The sequence below is a fragment of the Thamnophis elegans genome, chromosome 5, assembly GCF_009769535.1.
Source record: "Thamnophis elegans isolate rThaEle1 chromosome 5, rThaEle1.pri, whole genome shotgun sequence".
Classification (NCBI taxonomy): Eukaryota; Metazoa; Chordata; class Lepidosauria; order Squamata; family Colubridae; genus Thamnophis; species Thamnophis elegans.
In genome coordinates, this window is record NC_045545.1 from 61,426,458 (window position 1) to 61,446,683 (window position 20,226).

The 20,226-nt window shown below is 40.4% G+C and overlaps 1 protein-coding gene across 1 annotated transcript; it reads left to right on the forward strand.

Moving 5' to 3' along the window:
* The first annotated feature begins 350 nt into the window (after positions 1-350).
* Positions 351-9,639, forward strand: OLFML3 (olfactomedin like 3). The gene is given in 5 exon segments (XM_032217317.1): positions 351-1,368; positions 2,224-2,509; positions 8,675-8,965; positions 8,968-9,336; positions 9,339-9,639. Coding segments are annotated over 5 exon segments (1,170 nt in total). The 5' UTR covers positions 351-1,263; the 3' UTR covers positions 9,458-9,639.
* The last annotated feature ends 10,587 nt before the right edge of the window (positions 9,640-20,226 follow it).

Here is a 20,226-nt window from a genome sequence, read left to right on the forward strand (position 1 = left end):
AGGGAGGACTTATTTTCGCGCATGCGCTCAAAAGCCTGATTGGGCTTATTATCTGGGGACGTCTTATTTTGGGGGAAGCAGGGTACCTAAGTGCAAACGTAAGAGCAGTATTGCAGTGATGAGAGGTCTATGATGGGATGCTTTCATCTAAAAAAACCGTAGATGAATGAAATTCAGGGATCATACTGCAAATAGAGCTGCAATGGCCCTTGTTGAAGAAGGCTATTCTAGAACAACAGTTCATTTATTAAGATCATTTTGAAACTACTCTGAATTACTAAATTTTGAAGTAAAACTATAATCAAGGAAAAAGAGAAAGAAATTGAATGAGTTATAAATCAAGCCAATATGAAGCTTGTTGACATACTTAAGTCAAGTGACAGTGTGGTTGAAGCTTGGAATGCATGAATTCTATAAGGCACAAGTAATCAGGAACAGGAATAGAGTTCAAAGCACCAAAAGTTCATTTCATGCTACTTATACATAAGAATCTGTTCTAATAATGGTCAAGCCAAATTAACCCCAGATAAGAATTAACTGAATTCAAGGGGGCTGGACTTAGTTTTTTGTGGGAATGTAATGACTCAAAACCGATGGTGTGTTTGACCTCACCCATGTGCTCCACCCATGAGATGTCATCTCATACAAATTCAACCCCTGTAATAAGTTGTTGTTTAATGAAATGTGCAAGTCTAGTCAGTTATAATTTGTCTGATAAATGATAGTTAAGCAAGAAATGGTTCATACAATGTGCGCACAATCATATTTGTAAATGAAATATGAATATAAACACAAAATAAAAAGTAGATGATATACATCTGCCATATACAAATTTGTAACACAAAGACATTTGAAATATTCTTTGTCTAAATGTCATTAGAAAGTTATTCCCATCCATCTCCCAGGACAAAGATACTGGTCTGAAGAAGGCTTTCTGCATTATTTTTATACTTGTAAATTTGTTGAGAATGTGATCACAAACTAACAGTATATAAGTTCAGTATTGTTTCATCTACTCACTTCTGAATTCCGGTAGTTGTAGGATTCTGGTAATAAAGGAGTTAAGACTCAATGCTGGCTCCTTTTGGAACGGGCCAGCCTCTTCTCTACAACTAGACATCTGGATTTAATAAAATCTAGCAAATGAGAGTGTGCTCTCTCTCCCTTCTTTTAGAGAGAAACTGTCAAAACATTCCAATGGTGTGAGGTAAAATCTGGTACAGAAGTTTCTGGCTGGCAAAGCACAAGACAACTAGCACAACTATGGCTCCTCAACATATCTTGCTTCTGTTGGTTATCCTGGTCAGCGCTGTCGATGGGCAACAGCAGTTAATGGAATACATGGAGAGAAGGCTGGCTGGTTTAGAGGTGAGCACAAGAGATGGCAACAGACACATTCATCTTTGAGCTTTATAGGCACACGGCATTAGGACTGCAGTTGTATAGATTTCTTATTGAAAGTTCGAATAGTAGAAAAAAATCCTCTTTCAAGCAGGAACTCACTATAGGCTTAATTTGAAGGAAGATAAGAGTGTTGTTCATGATTGTAGATAATGGTATGGACGTTTGAATGCATGTAACAATTTCAGGCTGCTTAGTTTATATTTGTAATGAGAGTTATGCAACATATTCTGAAAATAAAAAGGTTTTTTTCCAGATTATAAAGTCTTGTTCCATAATTTAAAATGCTACAGTTATTTGAAAGGAGCATCCTGTTGAAACATAATAAATTTGACAGCACTTCAACCACCAATTCATGAATGCTCTACCCAGCTATTCTGAGGATTAGTAGCTGGATGCATGCTATTGACTGGGAGACAGAACTATAAAATAAGAATTCTAAAAACTAGTTTGAAACTTGGTACTTTTAAACGTAAAACTAAATTGCAGATCATCTTAACAATGAAAATACAAGTATGCAGGATGCCTGATAATCCAGTAGGTAAATGAAAATATCTCAGAATTAGCTGATATTTTAACATGACAGGCTTTTAAAATCAAGACTTTCAGTATTTAATCTATCATAACAAAGGCTCTGTAATATGTCAGATCAAATATAAGCTGATTTTTACAGAGTGAACGCTGTCTCGGTTTGAGTTTGAGTTCATTTTTTATCCAGTTATGAGCTTTTTTGTTTTTTCCTGCAATTATCTGGATGTAACATGCTTGCTAAAGAGTTTCCTCTACATTCCCCTTAAAGCTTCTAATTCCCTCTACCATCAGGAACGCATTTCCCAGTGGCATGATCAGAGCAGCCGTTATTCCACTGAACTGAGAGATTTCAAGAATAAGGTGGTGTCCATGTTGGAGACAGTGGAAAAAGATAAGGAAATACTCCGTGCAGAGGTGGAAAATACTGCAATACGGGTGGACCGACTGGAGAGAGAGGTGGACTATCTTGAGACCCAAAATCCTGCTCCACCCTGTGTGGAAATAGATGATAAGCTAATGGAGAATCAGGCTTCTCCTGGCAAGAAGCGCAAGAATGAGAAATATGACAAACTGACAGGTAAGCAGAATTCAGATTAACAGATTAACAGAGTTGGAAGGGACTTTATAGGTCATCTAGTCCAACCCCCCACTCAAGTAGAAGACCCTACACCATTTCTGACAAATGGCAGTCCAATCTCTTCTTGAAAGTCTCACATGAGGAAGCTCCCACAACTGTTCAATTGGTTGATTGTTCTCACTGTCAGATTTGAAATAGTTATCCAGCTTCTGAAGATATTGAGAAAGGATAATTTCTACATCACTCATGTTGGTTTTTTGGGCTGTGAGCTAGATCTCATCAACATAAATACATTTTTGAGAAACAGTTCCCCCAGGTCATGTGCCTGCACTAGAAGTCAGTGCTAACAATCCTCCCACATGTCTTGTTATATGGTTCCTAAATGTTACCATCAGCTGTTAAGATATATTTGGCAGGGTTCACATGTTGGCTAAAGCTGTAATGTTTGGTTTGGATTAGCATGCTGCATTAATCCAGCCATTTTGGTGTGTAAACTATGGTTTGTGGATTAATGTAATGTGTAAATTGAGCCAATTATTCATGAAACTATAGCTCAGAAAGCTTCAGCTTAGTGTTATAAATGTCAGCCTAACCCCACTAAATAAGGAATATTAAAATAGGCATTTGTAAATGTTTACCATCATGTGGGGATTAGGTATACAGTTGAACTCTATTTCATATCTTATAATTCAAAACTCTGCCAGAGGAAAGACGGTCTTCAGTATTCCGAAAACAATTCTCCTACCAGAATATAACAAATGCTGTTTTTTTTTTTAAAAAAAGAGAGATTTTGTTACAGTGGAGAGCTGGCAGCTCTATATTGGTCATTGTTAAAGAAATAAAGACAGCAGCCTAGTGTTAAATAATAATAAATACAGTGGGGAAAAAAAGCATAACTTTAAATTATTTTAACGATCAAGATGCAAAGCTCACAAAATGATGTAGCTGGTATTCAGCAAAAACTATAATTTATTATGTCCTCGCCAATGGGAATTGTTGCATTTCTCCTTCACTTAGCACAGCAGCCTAAGTGGCTGGACAGTTTTGGAAGGGAGGGGGGTGTCATATTTTATTCCCTACAACAGAAATAACATTTACATTTTATATGAAATGATTTTGTTTTCTTCCTAGCATTTTGGTCAACATAGATTTTCTCCAGTCTCATCTTCCAGTGGTGCAACTATTACCACTGGAATAAGGTCCATCTAGTTTGCTGCTGGCTATCCTCTCCACCCCCCTCCATCATTCCCTAAATTATGGATTTAAGAAAATAGAACTTTGTCCAAAATACAATAATTTGTGCCTGGTCATTTGTGCCTCAAGAGAGAGAATTTTGGATTAATTTGTTCTGTGATTCATTTGTTTGTTTTCTTGGCTATTCACAACATTGTGAACACTAAAATTCAAAAGCATGAATATTCTCCTATCTTGCTAACTTTTGCTTCCACAGAGTATCACAATGAAAACTATTGTCTACACAATTCTGACCTTTGTGGTTATAGATACAATACAATATTTGAATATATTTTCCACAACCTTCATTGCTATCCTACCAAGTGCTGTTCTGAGATGTATTTTTGACTGTTTGATCCTTTGTTGTTGATTGATCCTAAAAGACAGAGACAACCCATCACTTCAATATTTATTTATTTATAACAAATATAAACAATTAATTGATAATCAAGTAATCAAATTTATTGCAGTCTTCAGATAGGCGCTTCAATTATCCTGGGCCAATTTTCAATTATAAGGCTGTTGCTGTACCTCTTGTCATTGGCTTTGCTTTTTTTTTTGTATTTAATCTTAGCTTCCTTTTCTCCCTGTACTCCCTACTTTTTATCACTAAAGTTTCCAGATTATTTGTATTTTCAGTTATCAAAGCAATGTCATCAGCATAGCAAGGTTATTTATTTTTTCCTTCCAATTTCCCTCCCTCATGCTCATCTTCTTTCAGTAAAGCCCTCACTCTGTCTCTCTCTCTCTCTCTCTCTCCACACATACACACACACACACAGTATGTAGGTTGAATAAATAAGGACAAAGTATTCAGGCTTGTCTCATTCTGCCAGCCTTGAGTTAGTCTGTTTCACCATGATCCATCCAGACTATGACAGATAGTCCTCAACTTACAACAGCAATTGGGACCAGAATTTGTGTTGCTGCATGAGGGAGTCATAAAGCACAATTGCATTGATTTGTAATGGCAATCACTACTATCCTGGTTAACTGAATTCTATGATCATTACCAGTGGTGGTGGGTTGCTAACTGGTTAACTACAGGTTTGCTCGCGCTCGTGTGCATGCTTGCGCACTTGCACAAAAGCTTCTGGATGCATGGGTGGAGCCTCCCGCCACCGCCACTACTGGTTCCGCCGAACTGGGCCGAACCAGCAGCAACCCACCTCTGATCATTACATAAGACAATTTTCTGTCAGCTTCTCGTAACTAAAATTATAGGAAGTCTGGCTGGAAGTTCCAAGTCCCGGGCCTTCAGGTAACTAAGTGTCTGCTGCTAGGTGGAGGAGAAAGCAAGGGTGTGCTTGGAGACAGTCCATGAGAAGTGAGGCACAGCAAATGGAGCAAAGGTGGTATTCAGTCATATCTCTCCAGTTTGGACAAACCAGTAGCGGCAGCTGCAGGAGGTTCCCCCTATCTCGACCCCTTCCAGTCAGGCTTCAGACCCGGTTACAGCACAGAAACCACTTTGGTCGCATTGACCGATGATCTCTGGAGAGCCAGAGATGGAGGACATTCCTCCATCCTGGTCCTCCTTGACCTCTCAGCGGCTTTCGATACCATCGACCATGGTATCCTTCTGCGACGACTGCGGGAGGTGGGAGTGGGAGGCACCGTGTTGCGGTGGTTCTCTTCCTACCTCTCGGACAGGTCGCAGTCGGTGTTAGTGGGGGGGCAGAGATCGTCCCCTAGGCCCCTAACATATGGGGTGCCTCAGGGCTCGGTCTTATCCCCCCTACTATTCAACATCTACATGAAACCGCTGGGAGAGATCATCCGCAGGCACGGGATCAGATACCATCAATATGCGGACGATACCCAGTTGTATCTGTCCGCCCCGTGCCAACTCAATGAAGCGGCAGACGTGATGAACCGAGGCCTTGAGGCCGTTAGGGACTGGATGAGGGTTAACAAGCTTGTGCTCAACCCAGAAAAGACCGAGTGGCTGTTGTGTTTCCCTCCCAAAGATTCGACCAATATTCCATCACTCAGGCTGGGGGGTCAAATTTTATACCCCTCAGAGAGGGTTCGCAACTTGGGAGTCCTCCTAGATCCACAGCTATCGTTTGACCACCACCTGACGGCTGTGACTAGGGGGCATTTGCCCAGGTTCGCCTGGTGCGCCAGTTGCGACCCTACCTGAATCGGGAGGCACTCACAACAGTCACTCGGGCCCTTGTGACCTCTAGGCTGGAATACTGCAATGTGCTCTACATGGGGCTGCCCTTGAAGAGCATCCGGCGACTTCAGTTGGTACAGAACGCGGCCCGCGCGAGTGATTGTGGGTGCACCGCGGTTCACCCACATAACACCTATCCTCCGCGAGCTGCGCTGGCTACCTGTCGATCTCCGGATGCGCTTCAAGGTGCTATTAGTCACTCATAAAGCCCTGCATGGTAGTGGATCTGGATACTTGAGAGACCGCCTCCTGCCAATCACCTCCCTGCGACCAATTAGATCACACAGATTGGGCCTCCTCCGTATTCCATCAGCCAGCCAGTGCCGGCTGGCAACTACAAGGAGGAGGGCCTTCTCAGTAGTTGCCCCGACCCTTTGGAACGAACTCCGCGTGGAGATTCGTACCCTCACCACCGTCCAGGCCTTCCGCACAGCCCTCAAGAACTGGCTAGCCCGTCAGGCCTGGGGACAAGGATAGCTGCCCCTCCCGAATGATGAATGTATGTTGCTTATTACTTTTATTATATGTGTCTATGTTACTGTTTGTACTTCCCCTCCCTGATTTTATGTGAGCCGCCCTGAGTCCCCTCAGGGAAAAGGGCGGCCTACAAATGTTAATAAAATCTAAAATCTAAAAATCTAAAATCTATTTGCCCCAACATAATGTGCAAGCACTGCACATGCACAGAAGGTGGTGTGTGTTCCTGGAGGTGTGATGCAAGTCAGGGAAGGTCGAGTAAGAGTGTCTAAGTGGTCATAATATAAGTGCAGAGGGACTGGAGGTGGGTCATCAGGTAGGTGAGATTTATCCCAGAGATGTGCGACATTCCCAGCTGGTTTTCCCATTGACTTTCTGGAGAATTTGGCAGGGAAAGTTGCAAATGGTGAACATGTGATCATGGGAGAGTTGGCAACTGATTATAAATACAAATGGGTTGCCAAGCACCCAGGCTGCAATCACACGACTGCAATGATTCTGGAATTGCTGGACTCCAAGAACTGGTTTTAACCTCCATTGGTTCAGCTTTGTCATAAGTTCAAAGTGTTGCTGAATAATGGTCATATGTCAAATATTACCTATATATGCTATATAAGAACAATGAAGTATTCTGGGATTCCTATTTTCCTAAGCATATTCTCACCACAATCACATTTCTATCTATTTTCTATCACATAAGAAGCACAATTTCTATGTGCTTTAGCTTCACAATTATCAGTGTCCATCAGCAATATTATATCTTGTTTCTTGGTCGTTTCTAAAGCCAGTTTGAACATCTCCAATCTCCTTTTCCATGTAGGGCTTTAATCTGTGTTGGATAATCCTAAACATTATTTTGCTACCATGTGAAATTAAGGACATTGCACAATAATTTGAACACCCTTGAATTTCCTGTATTTAGTATTGATATGTGGAATGATCACTTCCAATTTGTTTGCCATTATTCATTCTCCAGACTGAATGGCATAGTTTAGTTAGAGCTATATTATTCTGCTTCTAATGTTTGCCATATTTTCATAGACATTCCATGAATTATTTTAACTTTCTGACTTGTAATGATTAGGATTACTGATCCTTCATCTTCTTGTACTAGAGGTTCTTGTGAATAGGAATATCCTCTAAATTGTCTCCAACAACAAGCAGCCTCTCTTGCTGTCATGTTCCTTTGATTTCAGATTGAACTTGATAATAAAACTGGTTAAACCTCTTTTCTGAAGTTGGAGCATAAATTTGAATCATCATATGAAGTATTGTCTGAAATGTCTAATTGACAATATTCAGTCATTGATTGCATTGTACCCAAGAATTATCTTGGTGGCATTCTTCATAATTATGAAACTAACACCATTTCTTATGTGTGCTTATGTATATTCTTCAATTTATTGATGTCTAAATGGTCAATCTGTAGTCATTTCCTTTTCATATCATCTTTCATTGTGCTGAGATTTCCCTTGTTCATATTTCTTATGTTCTATGTTCCCACTGTAATTATGTTGTGGCAGCTTCAAATTTCTTTTCCTGCATGACAACAGCATAGCAAAATCTCTTGAAGACTTTAATTTACCCAACTCAAAAAATCCACTAGTACTCCAAAGATCCTCAAATATTCCTCAATAGCATAGAAGCATAGAATCATAGGGCTGTAAGGGACCTTGGAGGTCTTCTAATCAAAACCTTGCCCAAGGCAGAGTCGTATACCATTCTAGACAAATGTTGTGCAGTTGCATGAAAACATCCAACAATGAAGTACCTGTGGATCCTAACCTTCCTTGCCTATCTAGACACATTGTCCAGAAGCCCAGTTTGCCCTAAGTATACTCAGGTAATCTGTGTAAGTTAGAATTTCATATGGTATAGTATTTATATGGTGTACTTTTAAGTTAACTTAGTTGTTTGCTGTATCTCATCAGTTAGAAGGTACATGCTTTGGGATTAGAAATGGGCAAAGTATTTGCATGAAGGCATACTTTTAACATACAAAATAAATGAATATAAGATACTGGTTTTTTTCCCACAGCATCAGTATATATAATGGAAGGCCATCAATAGTTTAATTATCAATAAAGAAGTGGTATAAATAATTGTTTTTAAATATAAATAATCTCAGATATCTGTAAAATTTAAGCCACCTGTTTTTGAAGATGTTTTTGAAGATGACATGGAACATTTTATGTGCTTACATTTGTTAATATTATGCTTCATTATGGATATGAGATAGTATATATTAAGCATGCTATAACTATTCTTTATAGATTGCAGTGACACCATATCCCAAGTCAAAGCCATGAAGATATTAAAGAGGTTTGGCAGCACTGCTGGACTCTGGACCAAAGACCCCCTCAGTAATTCAGAGAAGATCTATGTGTTTGATGGCACCAGCAATGACACTGTCTATGTTTTTCCAAGGATGAGAGAATTCACCCTCTTTTCTGCTACCCGAAAGGCTGCACGCATCAAGTTGCCCTACCCATGGGTTGGCACAGGACATTTGGTATATGGAGGATATCTTTATTATATTCGGCGGCATGGCACATTTCAGGTCATCAGTTTAGCTTGACCAACAAAACAATTGTTGATAGTTCTGTCTTCCCAGCTGAGGAACAGATCCCCGTCTTTGGTCTCACATCCTACAACTACATTGATTTGGGGGCCGATGAGGAAGGCATCTGGGCTATTTATGCCACCCAAGAAAATGAAAGAAATATAGCATTGGCCAAACTAGATCCTACATCTCTAGACATTGAGCAAATGTGGGACACACCATGTCCGCGGGAGAATGCAGAGAGCGCTTTTGTTATCTGTGGAGCTCTCTATGTAGTATACAATACCCGGTTGCCCAGCAGATCCCGTATTCAATGCACCTTTGATGTCAGTGGCTCAATGACGTCTGAAGATGCTGCCCAACTCTATTTCCCAAGCGATATGGTTCTCACTCCAGTATGAAGTACAACCCCAAAGAGAGGCAGATCTATGCTTGGGATGATGGCTATCAGATCATTTACCGTATGGAGATGAAGAAGAAGAGTGAAGTCTGAAAAAGGCCTTTGTCTCTGGCAAAAGAGAATCTGAAACATATCTCAGTGCCACAGGTTATGACTCAGATATCATACATGTCAAGTGGTGCATAGCGTAGGAAGGCAGCAGCCACAACGAAGACTGATTAGACTGACCTTTTAAAGGGAAATACCTTTCTGATATATTAATGCTTTTAAACAGATATTGTCCGCATTTTTATTGGTGCCTGTCAATTTTCATTTGTTTTCAACTTAGATTTTTTTTTAAAAAAAGTAAATAAATAAATTTTATGATAGAAACACTTTTGTTCCATTCAAAAGCATGAAGAAAGATTTGTGTATCTAACTTCTTAATTTACATGTTCTTCAATAGCTTTAAATCCAACCTGGGATCCTCCACTCTGTAGATCTTTGCTGTAGATCACTCCTTTTTCAAAAGCCATTCAGAAGAGATTATGAAATATTTGACTGTCATTTCAGACTCCAAGACTCCAGGACAGGGGTGTCAAACTCAAGGCCCGGGAGTGCTTAGATCTGGCCCACCCTGGAAACAGTGAAGGACCAGGCCGCAGTATCTTTGCCAGTGAAAATGGAGCTTGGGAGGGCCCAGGCTGCAGAGGGTTGCAGAACGCTGTTGCAGCCGAAAACAGAGATTGGGAGCCCATTTTCACTGGCAAAGCACTTGGGCTACCACAGGCACCCTCGACATGAGTGACATTGAGCTGGTCATGCTCTCCCCCTGAGGTCAAACAGAACTCAATGAAATCAAGCTTGACGCTCCTGCTCCAGGAGTTTGCAGTGGTTATGGAGTTTGCAGTGGCTTATTTTAATGATTAATTTAATGAGACTTCAGCTCAAATGGTGTACTAAAATTGGACAGAGCAATTGGAAAGTGCAATAGTGGGGTTTGGAGATAAATTATTATGCTGTATTGCCATTCCTTCTCCCCAGTGTGATGCTTTTAATGCTGAATGAGTTTAGATCAGTGTCAAAACTAGTGTAAATTTATTTTTCCCCAATGTTTACAATTTGATTTAAGAACTTCAATTATCAGAGTGGTCTATTACTGGAATATTTGAAGTAGGGCTAAATATCGCTATCTTTCATTTGCTGGTCTAGACATTCAGTGTGACTCACATCACAATTATTATCTGGGAAAAAGGTGCATTTTCCCATAAGCAATTTTCTTTTTTCTTCAGCTTTCATATCTAGCTATTTTTTTGTGCTGAACATCAGAGAGAATTTAATGCATTTTGAGTCCTTTGTGCTTTGGAATTTCTAGTTGATAATTCTTTATACTGGATGCTTTGAGCGAGGCTGCTGTGGGTGTGGGTGTCTGTGTGTCTATGGATGGTTGATTGGTAGTTATCATTTATGTGCAAATGACTGAGAAATTAGGATTTCAATTTTTTATATAGAGAACCTGTTTATAGAGACAGTATATTTATATAGAGAGCATATTTCTTTATGTGCACAAACAAGAAGAGTGCTGGCACAGAGAAACAGACATTAGTTGATTGCATATATGCAAACAAAATCTCTTAATCCTGGCCAGACAATCCAGTCTTCCTCCTCGTCCTCCTCCTCCGAAAAGATGGCAGAGAATCTGGTTGCATGTCAATTTGAAAGGTTCCTGGATGAAATGAATTATCTGGACCCCTTCCAAGTTAGGATTCAGGGTCCTGTTATGGGGCAGAAACAGCACAGGTCACATTGTAGATGATCTCTAAGTAGCCTTCAGTACTATTTAATATGGTATCTTTTTGGGCTAGCTGCAGAATTTGGGGCTGGACACGGCAGATTACATTGGTTTGGCTCCTTTCTCCAATGTCAGTCCTAATAGGTATTGATAGGAGCAAGAGGCCCATCCCATCCACAGCTGCTATTTTATGGTGTCCTGCAGGGCTTGGTACTTTCTCCAATCTTTTTAAACATCTATATGAATCCATTAGGTGAGATCATCACCACCATGGGTGATAACAGAATTTGAAGGGTCTTGGAAGTCTTCTACTCAACTCCCCCCCCCCCGCTCAAGCATTCCTAAACCATTTCAGACAAATTGTTTTCCAATCTCTTCTTAAAACCTCCAGTGTTGGAATACCCACAATCTCTGGAGGCAAGTCTTTCAGGATTTTTCTCCTTAGTTCTATTTATTTATTTATTTATTTCCCTTTATTTTGTATGCCGCCCTTTTCCCTGGGGGGACTCAGGGCGGCTCACAGTTCAAAAAAAGGGGGGGGGAAGGGCAAACAATTCCAACATAAAAACAATACAACATATTAAAAAAACACAACAGTCACACATTCGAGTGGGGTTAGAATCTAACCCCAGGCCAGCTGGGACAGCCAGATCTTTAAAGCGGTGCGGAAGGACTGGAGGGTGGTGAGGGTCCGAATCTCCACGGGGAGTTTGTTCCAGAGGGTCGGAGCAGCCACCGAGAAGGCTCTCCTCTGGGTAGTTGCCAGTCTACACTGGCTGGATGATGGAATTCGGAGGAGGCCTAATCTATGTGATCGTATCGGTCTGGTGGAGGTAATTGGCAGTAGGAGGTCTCTCAAGTACCCAGGTCCAGTACCATGAAGGGCTTTGTAGGTGATAAGTAGCACCTTGAATCGCACCCGGAGATCAACAGGCAGCCAGTGCAGCTCGCGGAGGATAGGTGTTACGTGGCTGAAACAAGGTGCACCCACGATCGCTCGCCGCGGCCGCATTCTGGACCAGCTGAAGTCGCCGAATGCTCTTCAAGGGCAGCCCCATGTAGAGCACATTGCAGTATTCCAGCCTAGAGGTCACAAGGGCACGAGTGGACTGTTGTGAGGGCCTCCCTGTTCAGGTAGGGACGCAAACTGGTGCACCAGCGCGAACCTGGGCAAATGCCCTCCTGGTCACAGCGACAATGATGTTCGAAGGTCAGCTGTGGGTCCAGGGAGGATCCCAAGTTGCGAACCCTGTCTGAGGGGCGTATAGTTTGACCCCCCAGCCTGAGAGATGGAACACTTGGCCAATTCGCGGGGAGGGAACACAGCAGCCACTCGGTCTTTTCTGGATTGAGCACAGGTTTGTTGACCCCCATCCAGTCTTTAACAGCCTCTAGATTGGTTCTCCTCCTTGGTTAGTTTCTATCCATTGCTTATTGTCCTGCTTTTAGGTCCTTTGAAGAATAGGTTGGCCATCTTTTCTTTGTGTCAGCGCCTTAGTTATTGGAACGCTACCATCATATCACACCTAATCCTTCTTTTCATTAAACTAGAACACACACATTCCTGCAACCATTCCCCACTCCTCTTCAGGTGCATTTTTCATCCCACCTCTATTGAATATTAATGGATTTTTGAATGTATGCTTTTGATTTATTGTTTTAAGATTTGTATAATATTTTAATTCTATGACTCTAAGCCTTCTAAAGTCATCTCATTGAGATAGGTAGCATAGACGTTTAATAAGAAATAAAAAATAAATAGCCTGATACTGGACAGAAAGAATAGGTTGTAGAGAGAGTTCGTAGCAGAAGTACATAACCAACAGCTGTTTGATGGTAAAGAGCAGCTAGCTGTGGTTCAGTGACTGATATCTCCACAAAGTTCTGGACCTTTTGTATGTATGTATGCATACCTTTATTTATTTATCAGCACAAATGCATATGTATGTATGTATGTATGTATGCATGTATGTATTGTGTTACAACCCCTGGTATGCCCAAATATGGGAGGGAGCATACTGCTTGCCTTTTCTGTCTATTTGCTCACTCTGGGAACCATCCAGGCAGAAAGCCATTTTTTTAATGTGCCTTTATTACATTGTGGTGCAATTGTGCTGATAAATAATAAAGGGAGACTAGTATAGATCTATTTCAAGCTATTTAGCTCTCATATCAGCTAGCCATATCCTTACTGGGAATCGACCGGGGCTGTATTACATATTAGCAGTTACATTAGCCACTAAGCCACAGGCTCTCCTCCTTTATCAGCTAAGCCAGGGAAATAGGTATGTATTGTGGCACAACCCCTGGTATGCCCAAATATGGGAGGGAGCTACTGCTTGCCTTTTCTGTCTATCGACTCACTCTGGGAGCCCTCCAGGCAGAAAGCCATTTTTAAAATGTTGCCTTTGTTACATTTTGTGTGCTGAAATGGCTTCCTGCCTGGATGGCTCCAGAGCATATATTATATAATATATATATATATATATATATATATATATATATATTAATTTATATATATATATCTATCTATCTATCTAATCTATCTATCTATCTATCTATCTATCTATCTATCTATCTCTATCTCTATCTCTATCTCTATCTCTATCTCTATCTCTATCTCTATCTCTATCTATCTATTATCTATCTATCTATCATCTATCTATCCTATCTATCTATCTACTATCTATATTATATATAATATACACAACCACACACACCACACACACACACACATACATACTGTATATGAATATATAGATATAGATATACTGTATATGAATATATATATATATATATAATATATATATATATATATATATATATAGAGAGAGAGAGAGGAGGAGACGAGAGAGAGAGAGAAAGAGAGAGAGAGAGAGGGAGATAGATAAGATTATATAGATATATGATATATATATATATATATTCCCTCTGTAATTTTTCAGTAAACTCTTTGAATAACAGCTGAGCATATCTGTTGGCATACTTTCAGAACAACCACAAAAAGATGCCTCCATTAATGGTGTATATAGCCCTTTATATCAAAGATTGAGCAGGCTGATTTATAAAAATATAGACACATACACATAAGTGCTCAAAATCCATCAACTGACATTAGCAGTTTAGTAGGAAAAATACAGGTACTCCTCAACTTACAACTATTTGTTTAGCAACTGTTCAAAGTTACGATGAGAAATATGACTTACAGCCGGTCCTCACACTTACAATGGATGCAGCATCCCCTCACACTATCAAAATTTGAGCACTTGGCAATCAGTATGTATTTACAATAGTTGCAGCGTTGCAAATGCGATCACTTTCCCATCTGGCTTCTGACAAGCAAAGTCAATGGGGAGAGCAGCTTTGCTTAATGAGTGCCTGATTCATATAACAACTAAAATGATTTGCTTAACAACCGAGGCAGAAAAGGTCATAACATTGGGCATTGCTCACTTTACAACTGCCTTGCTTAGCAACAGACATTCTAGTCCCAATTGTGTCAAAGACTACCTATATGCATTCCAAATCATTCCCGCTCTTTAAAATAATAAATCAGACTTTAGATGTATTTCATTATTAGGACTGATTTCTCTCCTCTTTTATACAGAATCCATGTCTGTCGCCTGGTTCAGAACTGAGGCAGAGAAGGTGTTTTGCTATATTCACTTCTATTACTGCAATTAAGTATGTTTCCAAGTATTTAGTTGGAAAGTTTTGATTGATTTGTGACCTGAAACTTATATAATGCTTCCATCAAAATTTCCCAGCAGTTTATTATAAAAATAGTACATACATTTGTATAGAATTGAAACTGAGAATTTGGAAGAGGTTTCTTAGATTTTTGTTAGGAGTACACAAGGTATAGCAGTGATTGTTAGCACAACCCTGAAGTTACAATCCAGTTTGGAAACCTAGCAATTTAAAGGTCAAAAGCCAGAAAAAAAAAGGAAACCACTACCACTCAGAATATGCAAGATATTTCCTGAGTATACAAAAACTAAATCATACTGCTAGACAACCTTTGGAAGATTCATTTTCCTCAAATCACCGGCATTTTCCCCCATGCTATGTTAGCAAATGGCATATCATATGGATTAGAAAATATATGTATTAACATTTCATCCTGGATTAATAAAACACAATAAAATATTAACGTTAAAAAGATCTTTGTCCTGCTAATTTAGTATGTAACTTATGGGCCTAATACTGAAATATAAAAATCTGCATTGTTCATTCCCATAGATTGGTTTTCTGCGTTGTTCACATCTAGTTTTTCAAAGTATAAAGAAGTTTTCTTGTAATCTTTATACTAGATTGTATCTCTGCTCCCTTGATGCTGTTTTGGTCTTTATAGTCTTCCCTTCTCCTGGCCTTTTCGTGGTTAGGAAGGATTTTTTTAAGCAATGCTTCTGCCAAATTCCTGGCTCTCATCCTTCCATTATCTGCAAAAACACAAACTTAGTTGGAAAAGAATCTTCTGCCAATTTGACTACTTTTGTTTTCTTAATAGATTTGTCTGCCAGGGATGAAACAGTGAACTACAATGGTGCTAAGTACACACAGACCACGTCTCATCATTTCCTATACCAATTTTTGCATGCTACCATCCTGCATATTAAATGTTGGAAAAAGAGTTGCCTTTGCATGACCAGAACTGAATGGTAGACATGTATGCTGATCTGGCATGGAAGAGTCAGGGTCTAACTAACCACATGCACCAAAATCCCAAGATAAAATCCTGCATGGGGAACAGAGATAGGTTTGAAGCTAGAAGAATGGATTCCATGTAACCAATGGGGGGAAAATACAGATTTTAGACAAAGGCTCTAGCAGGGCTTTTAAAAAAGATTTAAAAGATTTTCTTGGCTGGCTGCCCCATCCCTTTCTCCAAACTGAAGTGATTCCAATGCAGACTGGAATTCATGGGAGAGAAATTTATATAACAGCTGGGGGCTATGTCAGTGCCAAGTTATTTCCAACACATGTGGGAAAAGAGAGAAGCTTGTTGATGTACTCCAGACTCACATTGCCTTGGGAAATCTCTTGGGGGGGGGTCAGAATTGCAGGACAACATTTCCTGAGTCTGCAAGCCAATAAGTATTTCTACTTTACTATTTTAAATCTGGAAAATCTAGATCTGTTTGGAGTTTTCTAGGTTAAGCAACCCAATTAGCAATTTGTAGCTAAACTGTTCTCCACTCTCCTACTCCTACTGTGATTTACTACCTCATTTCCTGACACAAGTTCTTATCCTTTTTTTTTGGGCAAAGCACATTAGGAAGCTGCATTACACAAACAAATTATTTAATCATTTTAAGCCAACGTAAACTTAGGCTTCAGTAAAATATGTAAATTAGGTCAATAATAGATGAGCTCTTTGTAATAAAAAAGCACCATATGATATATTTACAAATACTGTAGAAGTTTCCAGACATTTCCATATGTGGGAAACTGGTTGGAAATTAAAATCCAAATTAATTGGAAATTAAATTGCCTTTTGGGCAACTTAACTCTTCTTTTAACAACCCTATAATTCCTTGTGGGGTGGGAGTCTGGTCAACTGAATGGAGTTGAGTGTTTACTGGCCAGATGCCCTTCCTGTTGCCAGTGCAGAGTTTTTGTTCAGCAGATATAGCTTATTGTGCCCAGAGACAGAGAAATATCTGCCTCTACCTAAGATTGAACTCACAGCCTCCTGATTGTGAGGTGAGAGCTCCACTTCTAGACCACTTTCCGCACCATTTGGAAAACTGAACTCTTGGAATAGAGAAAATATTAGAAATAGGCTTTTTGGAAGGGATCTGAATTAAAGATACCACTGGAGAATATTCATCAAATTTTCATCTTGCTTTCATCATTGTAAAAATAATAGAAGCCTCTTGTACTACCTGGTAATATTTATTCTTATTCACTTATTAAACATATTTATATAGCCACCCCAATCATGCACAGGATACCGAGTGATTGTACAAACGTAAACATGTATAGTAAATATTACCAGTGTTGCACTGAAAAGGCTTTTATATCCCTTCACTTGTAGACTATGTCTTTCGGATATCTTAAAGGGACACCTTATAAAGCCATGTTGAACCACATCTCTGTCCTTGTGGTATTGATCAATGATGGGGAGGATATTATTCACAATGTCTTCTGTTGTATATTGTGTGTTGTGAGGGAACGAAGCAGGAGCCATGGATCAGAGAGTAAGATGTTTATTAGTAGGTGACAAGCGATTCAGAATGTGTTACAACTGTCACAGTATTTATACTCTCAGGTACCAACTGTCATTTAACGGTCATTACAACCACCAATCACAGGCTGTGCTTCGCTCCGACCAATTAGAACGCAGACAGGCTGTTGCTGGGCTATAACACTCCTTCCCCCCAGTTATTTGCATACATGTATTTTATTTGCATTTTCCGTATTGTCAATTTGCGTGTTATTTGTTTGCATTTTTGTGTTATCTGTTTATTTATTTGCCTTTTTGGTTCATGTTCAACATTTACAAGTATTTGCATTTTTTTTTGTTTTTGTTTTATGTTCAACATTTACAAACTCTTTTACAAACTCTCCTTCCCCCCAGTTATTTGGCACATTTTCATATTCACATTTGCATATTTACATTTGCATATTTACATTTTGCATATTCATATTTGCATATTCATATTGCATATTTTAAATTTGCATATTCAAGCTCTGCGCATGCTCACAAATCATGGAGGCTGGAGAGCTTACATGGAGGGAACTCAAAGAAGTCCTGTTGGTAACTTTTCTGTGGGCTTGTTTCGATCGGCATGCAGGCAGGGTTCCACTGTTGCTGGAAGGTTTAGCTGACAGAATTTCTGCTGACTTTTGCTGCAGAGAATGGTAGGCTTCTGAAACGGCTGGGAGGCTTCTGTTAGAGAGCGGGAGACCGGCCCTGGAGGCGGCTGAGTGTTCCTGGCTCGTTAGGAAGGCAGCAGGCAGGCTTTTGAGTGTCCAGAGTTGCTCCTTGGGAGCAGGCAGCTTTGTATGCATGTAGCAGGCTTCTGACAGGCTGGTAGTAGGCTGCTGGCTATGGAGGAAGAGCAGGCTTGTCGGAAGCTGCTTCTTTGCAGGTAGCAGGCTTCTGACAGGCAGGTAGTAGGCTGCTGGCTTTGGAGGAAGAGCAGGCTTGTCGGAATCTGCTTCTTTGGAAAGCTGTATGAAGAGTCAGAGACTTCTTAGGCAACAGTATCCGTGTATTGCAACACTAATGTTTGTAACAGTAGCAAACAGTAGATCGGATAGACTCTAGAGTTGTGTCTGGTAGATCTTCACAGAGAGAGGCAGGCAGACAGGCAGCTTCAGCCACGGTTGAGCCAACGCGATTCGTAGCTCGTCCCTGAGCAGAGGCAGCGGCTCAGCCAAGGTTAAGCATAGGTTGCCCGTCCCCTTTGACTGATAGAGTCCGCGCCTGTGGATTCTACTCAGGTTGGCGTGATCGGAGGCGAAACCTGAGCAAGGCGGTGGCAACTGCTGCTGCAGCTCTGACAGGTCTTCAAAGTATTTTCCGTTCGCGTTTGCTTGGATGCGTTGCGAGTGGCTTAGTGTTCGTTGTTGTTTCCAGGCTCTGCGGAATAGCATTCAATCCCATCCTCGTCGCCAGTGTTGTATATGTTGTTGTGAGGGACACGAGAGCAGGAGCCATGGATCGAGAGTAAGATGTTATTAGTAGGTGACAAGCGATTCAGAATGTGTTACAACTGTCACAGTATTTATACTCTCAGGTACCAACTGTCATTAACTGTCATTACAACCACCAATCACAGGCTGTGCTCGCTCCCGACCAATTAGACATGCAGCACAGGCCGTTGCTGGGCTATAACATCTCCATTGTCCCATTTAGCTGAGACCAGGGCCAAATTGTCAATGGTAGGTGAATGTAACAGCTTGTGCACCATATCATTGAATTAATCCTTGCAAATGTGTTCCCACTGTTAGTTGACAGGTGCTACTTTTGCTTTGCTGTCATCTCTAAACTGAAAATATTTCAGTATTAATGTAGTCCTGGCTTTAGGTTACTTCAACTTCTAATATAATATCTACTATCCTTATCCTCTCCTAGTGATGGCGAACCCTTTCGACACAAGTGCCAGACTGCGCAGGCGCAATGCCCAAACTAAAAGGTGTAGCATGTGCACAAATACACACATGTGCTGACTTGCACACATGCTGCATGGATATGCGCCTGCACAGCAGAGACCCGAAGACCAGCTGGCGGTGGGAGGCAGGGCATCCAACACGGCAGGTGCGGCAAGAGGTAAGATTATTTTTCTTTGTGACCTTCTGTGTATCATTTGCAGGGAAACAGAAGCTCACAAAGAACCACACGGAGATCTGACCTTGAGGAATGGCATGTGTGGTAGCAGAGAGGGCTCTGTATGCCGCTCTGGCATGCATGCCATAGGTTCGCCATCCTGATCCTATCCTATCATATCCTGTCCTATTGTTATTATATTGTATTATATTTATGCTGTGCTACCTTGTTATGGCCTGTGCTTGCAACAATAATGTTATTTACTTACTGTGAGAAAGCAACGAGGAATGTTGAAACAGGATCTGACAATTAAAAGTATGATATCTTATTCAGATATCACTTATTTCAACTGATTTTGAATTTGTGTACTGTAAAATGACTATATCTGAGGACAGCTTTTAGGTCAAATCCCTGGAGGAGACTATGGAGAAAGCTAGCCACTTCTTCTATTGACTGTAACCTTCTCAAGCTGATAAATCTGCTACATGAGAACATCTTTAAACAGATATAAAAAAGGGAATTAATTGCCTTCTGTCTCCTCTTTAAGAGTCAAGTAGGGAAGCATTCTGATTCCCTTATTAATTTTTCCACGAATGCTATTGTTCTGTTGCATGCTAAACATAAATTTATATCTTTCTCAATACAGACAATGACACCACTTTATCCATATCCCAGCTGGCATCTATAGATGCTTTGGAACAAGGACATCCTTCCTTCTGTGTTTGGAAAACCTAGAAATTAGCTATGCTAAAAGAAGATCCTAGTGTTCACTAAAAGTGCTTTAAGTTTTCTTGGAATTGGCAAATCATTGGC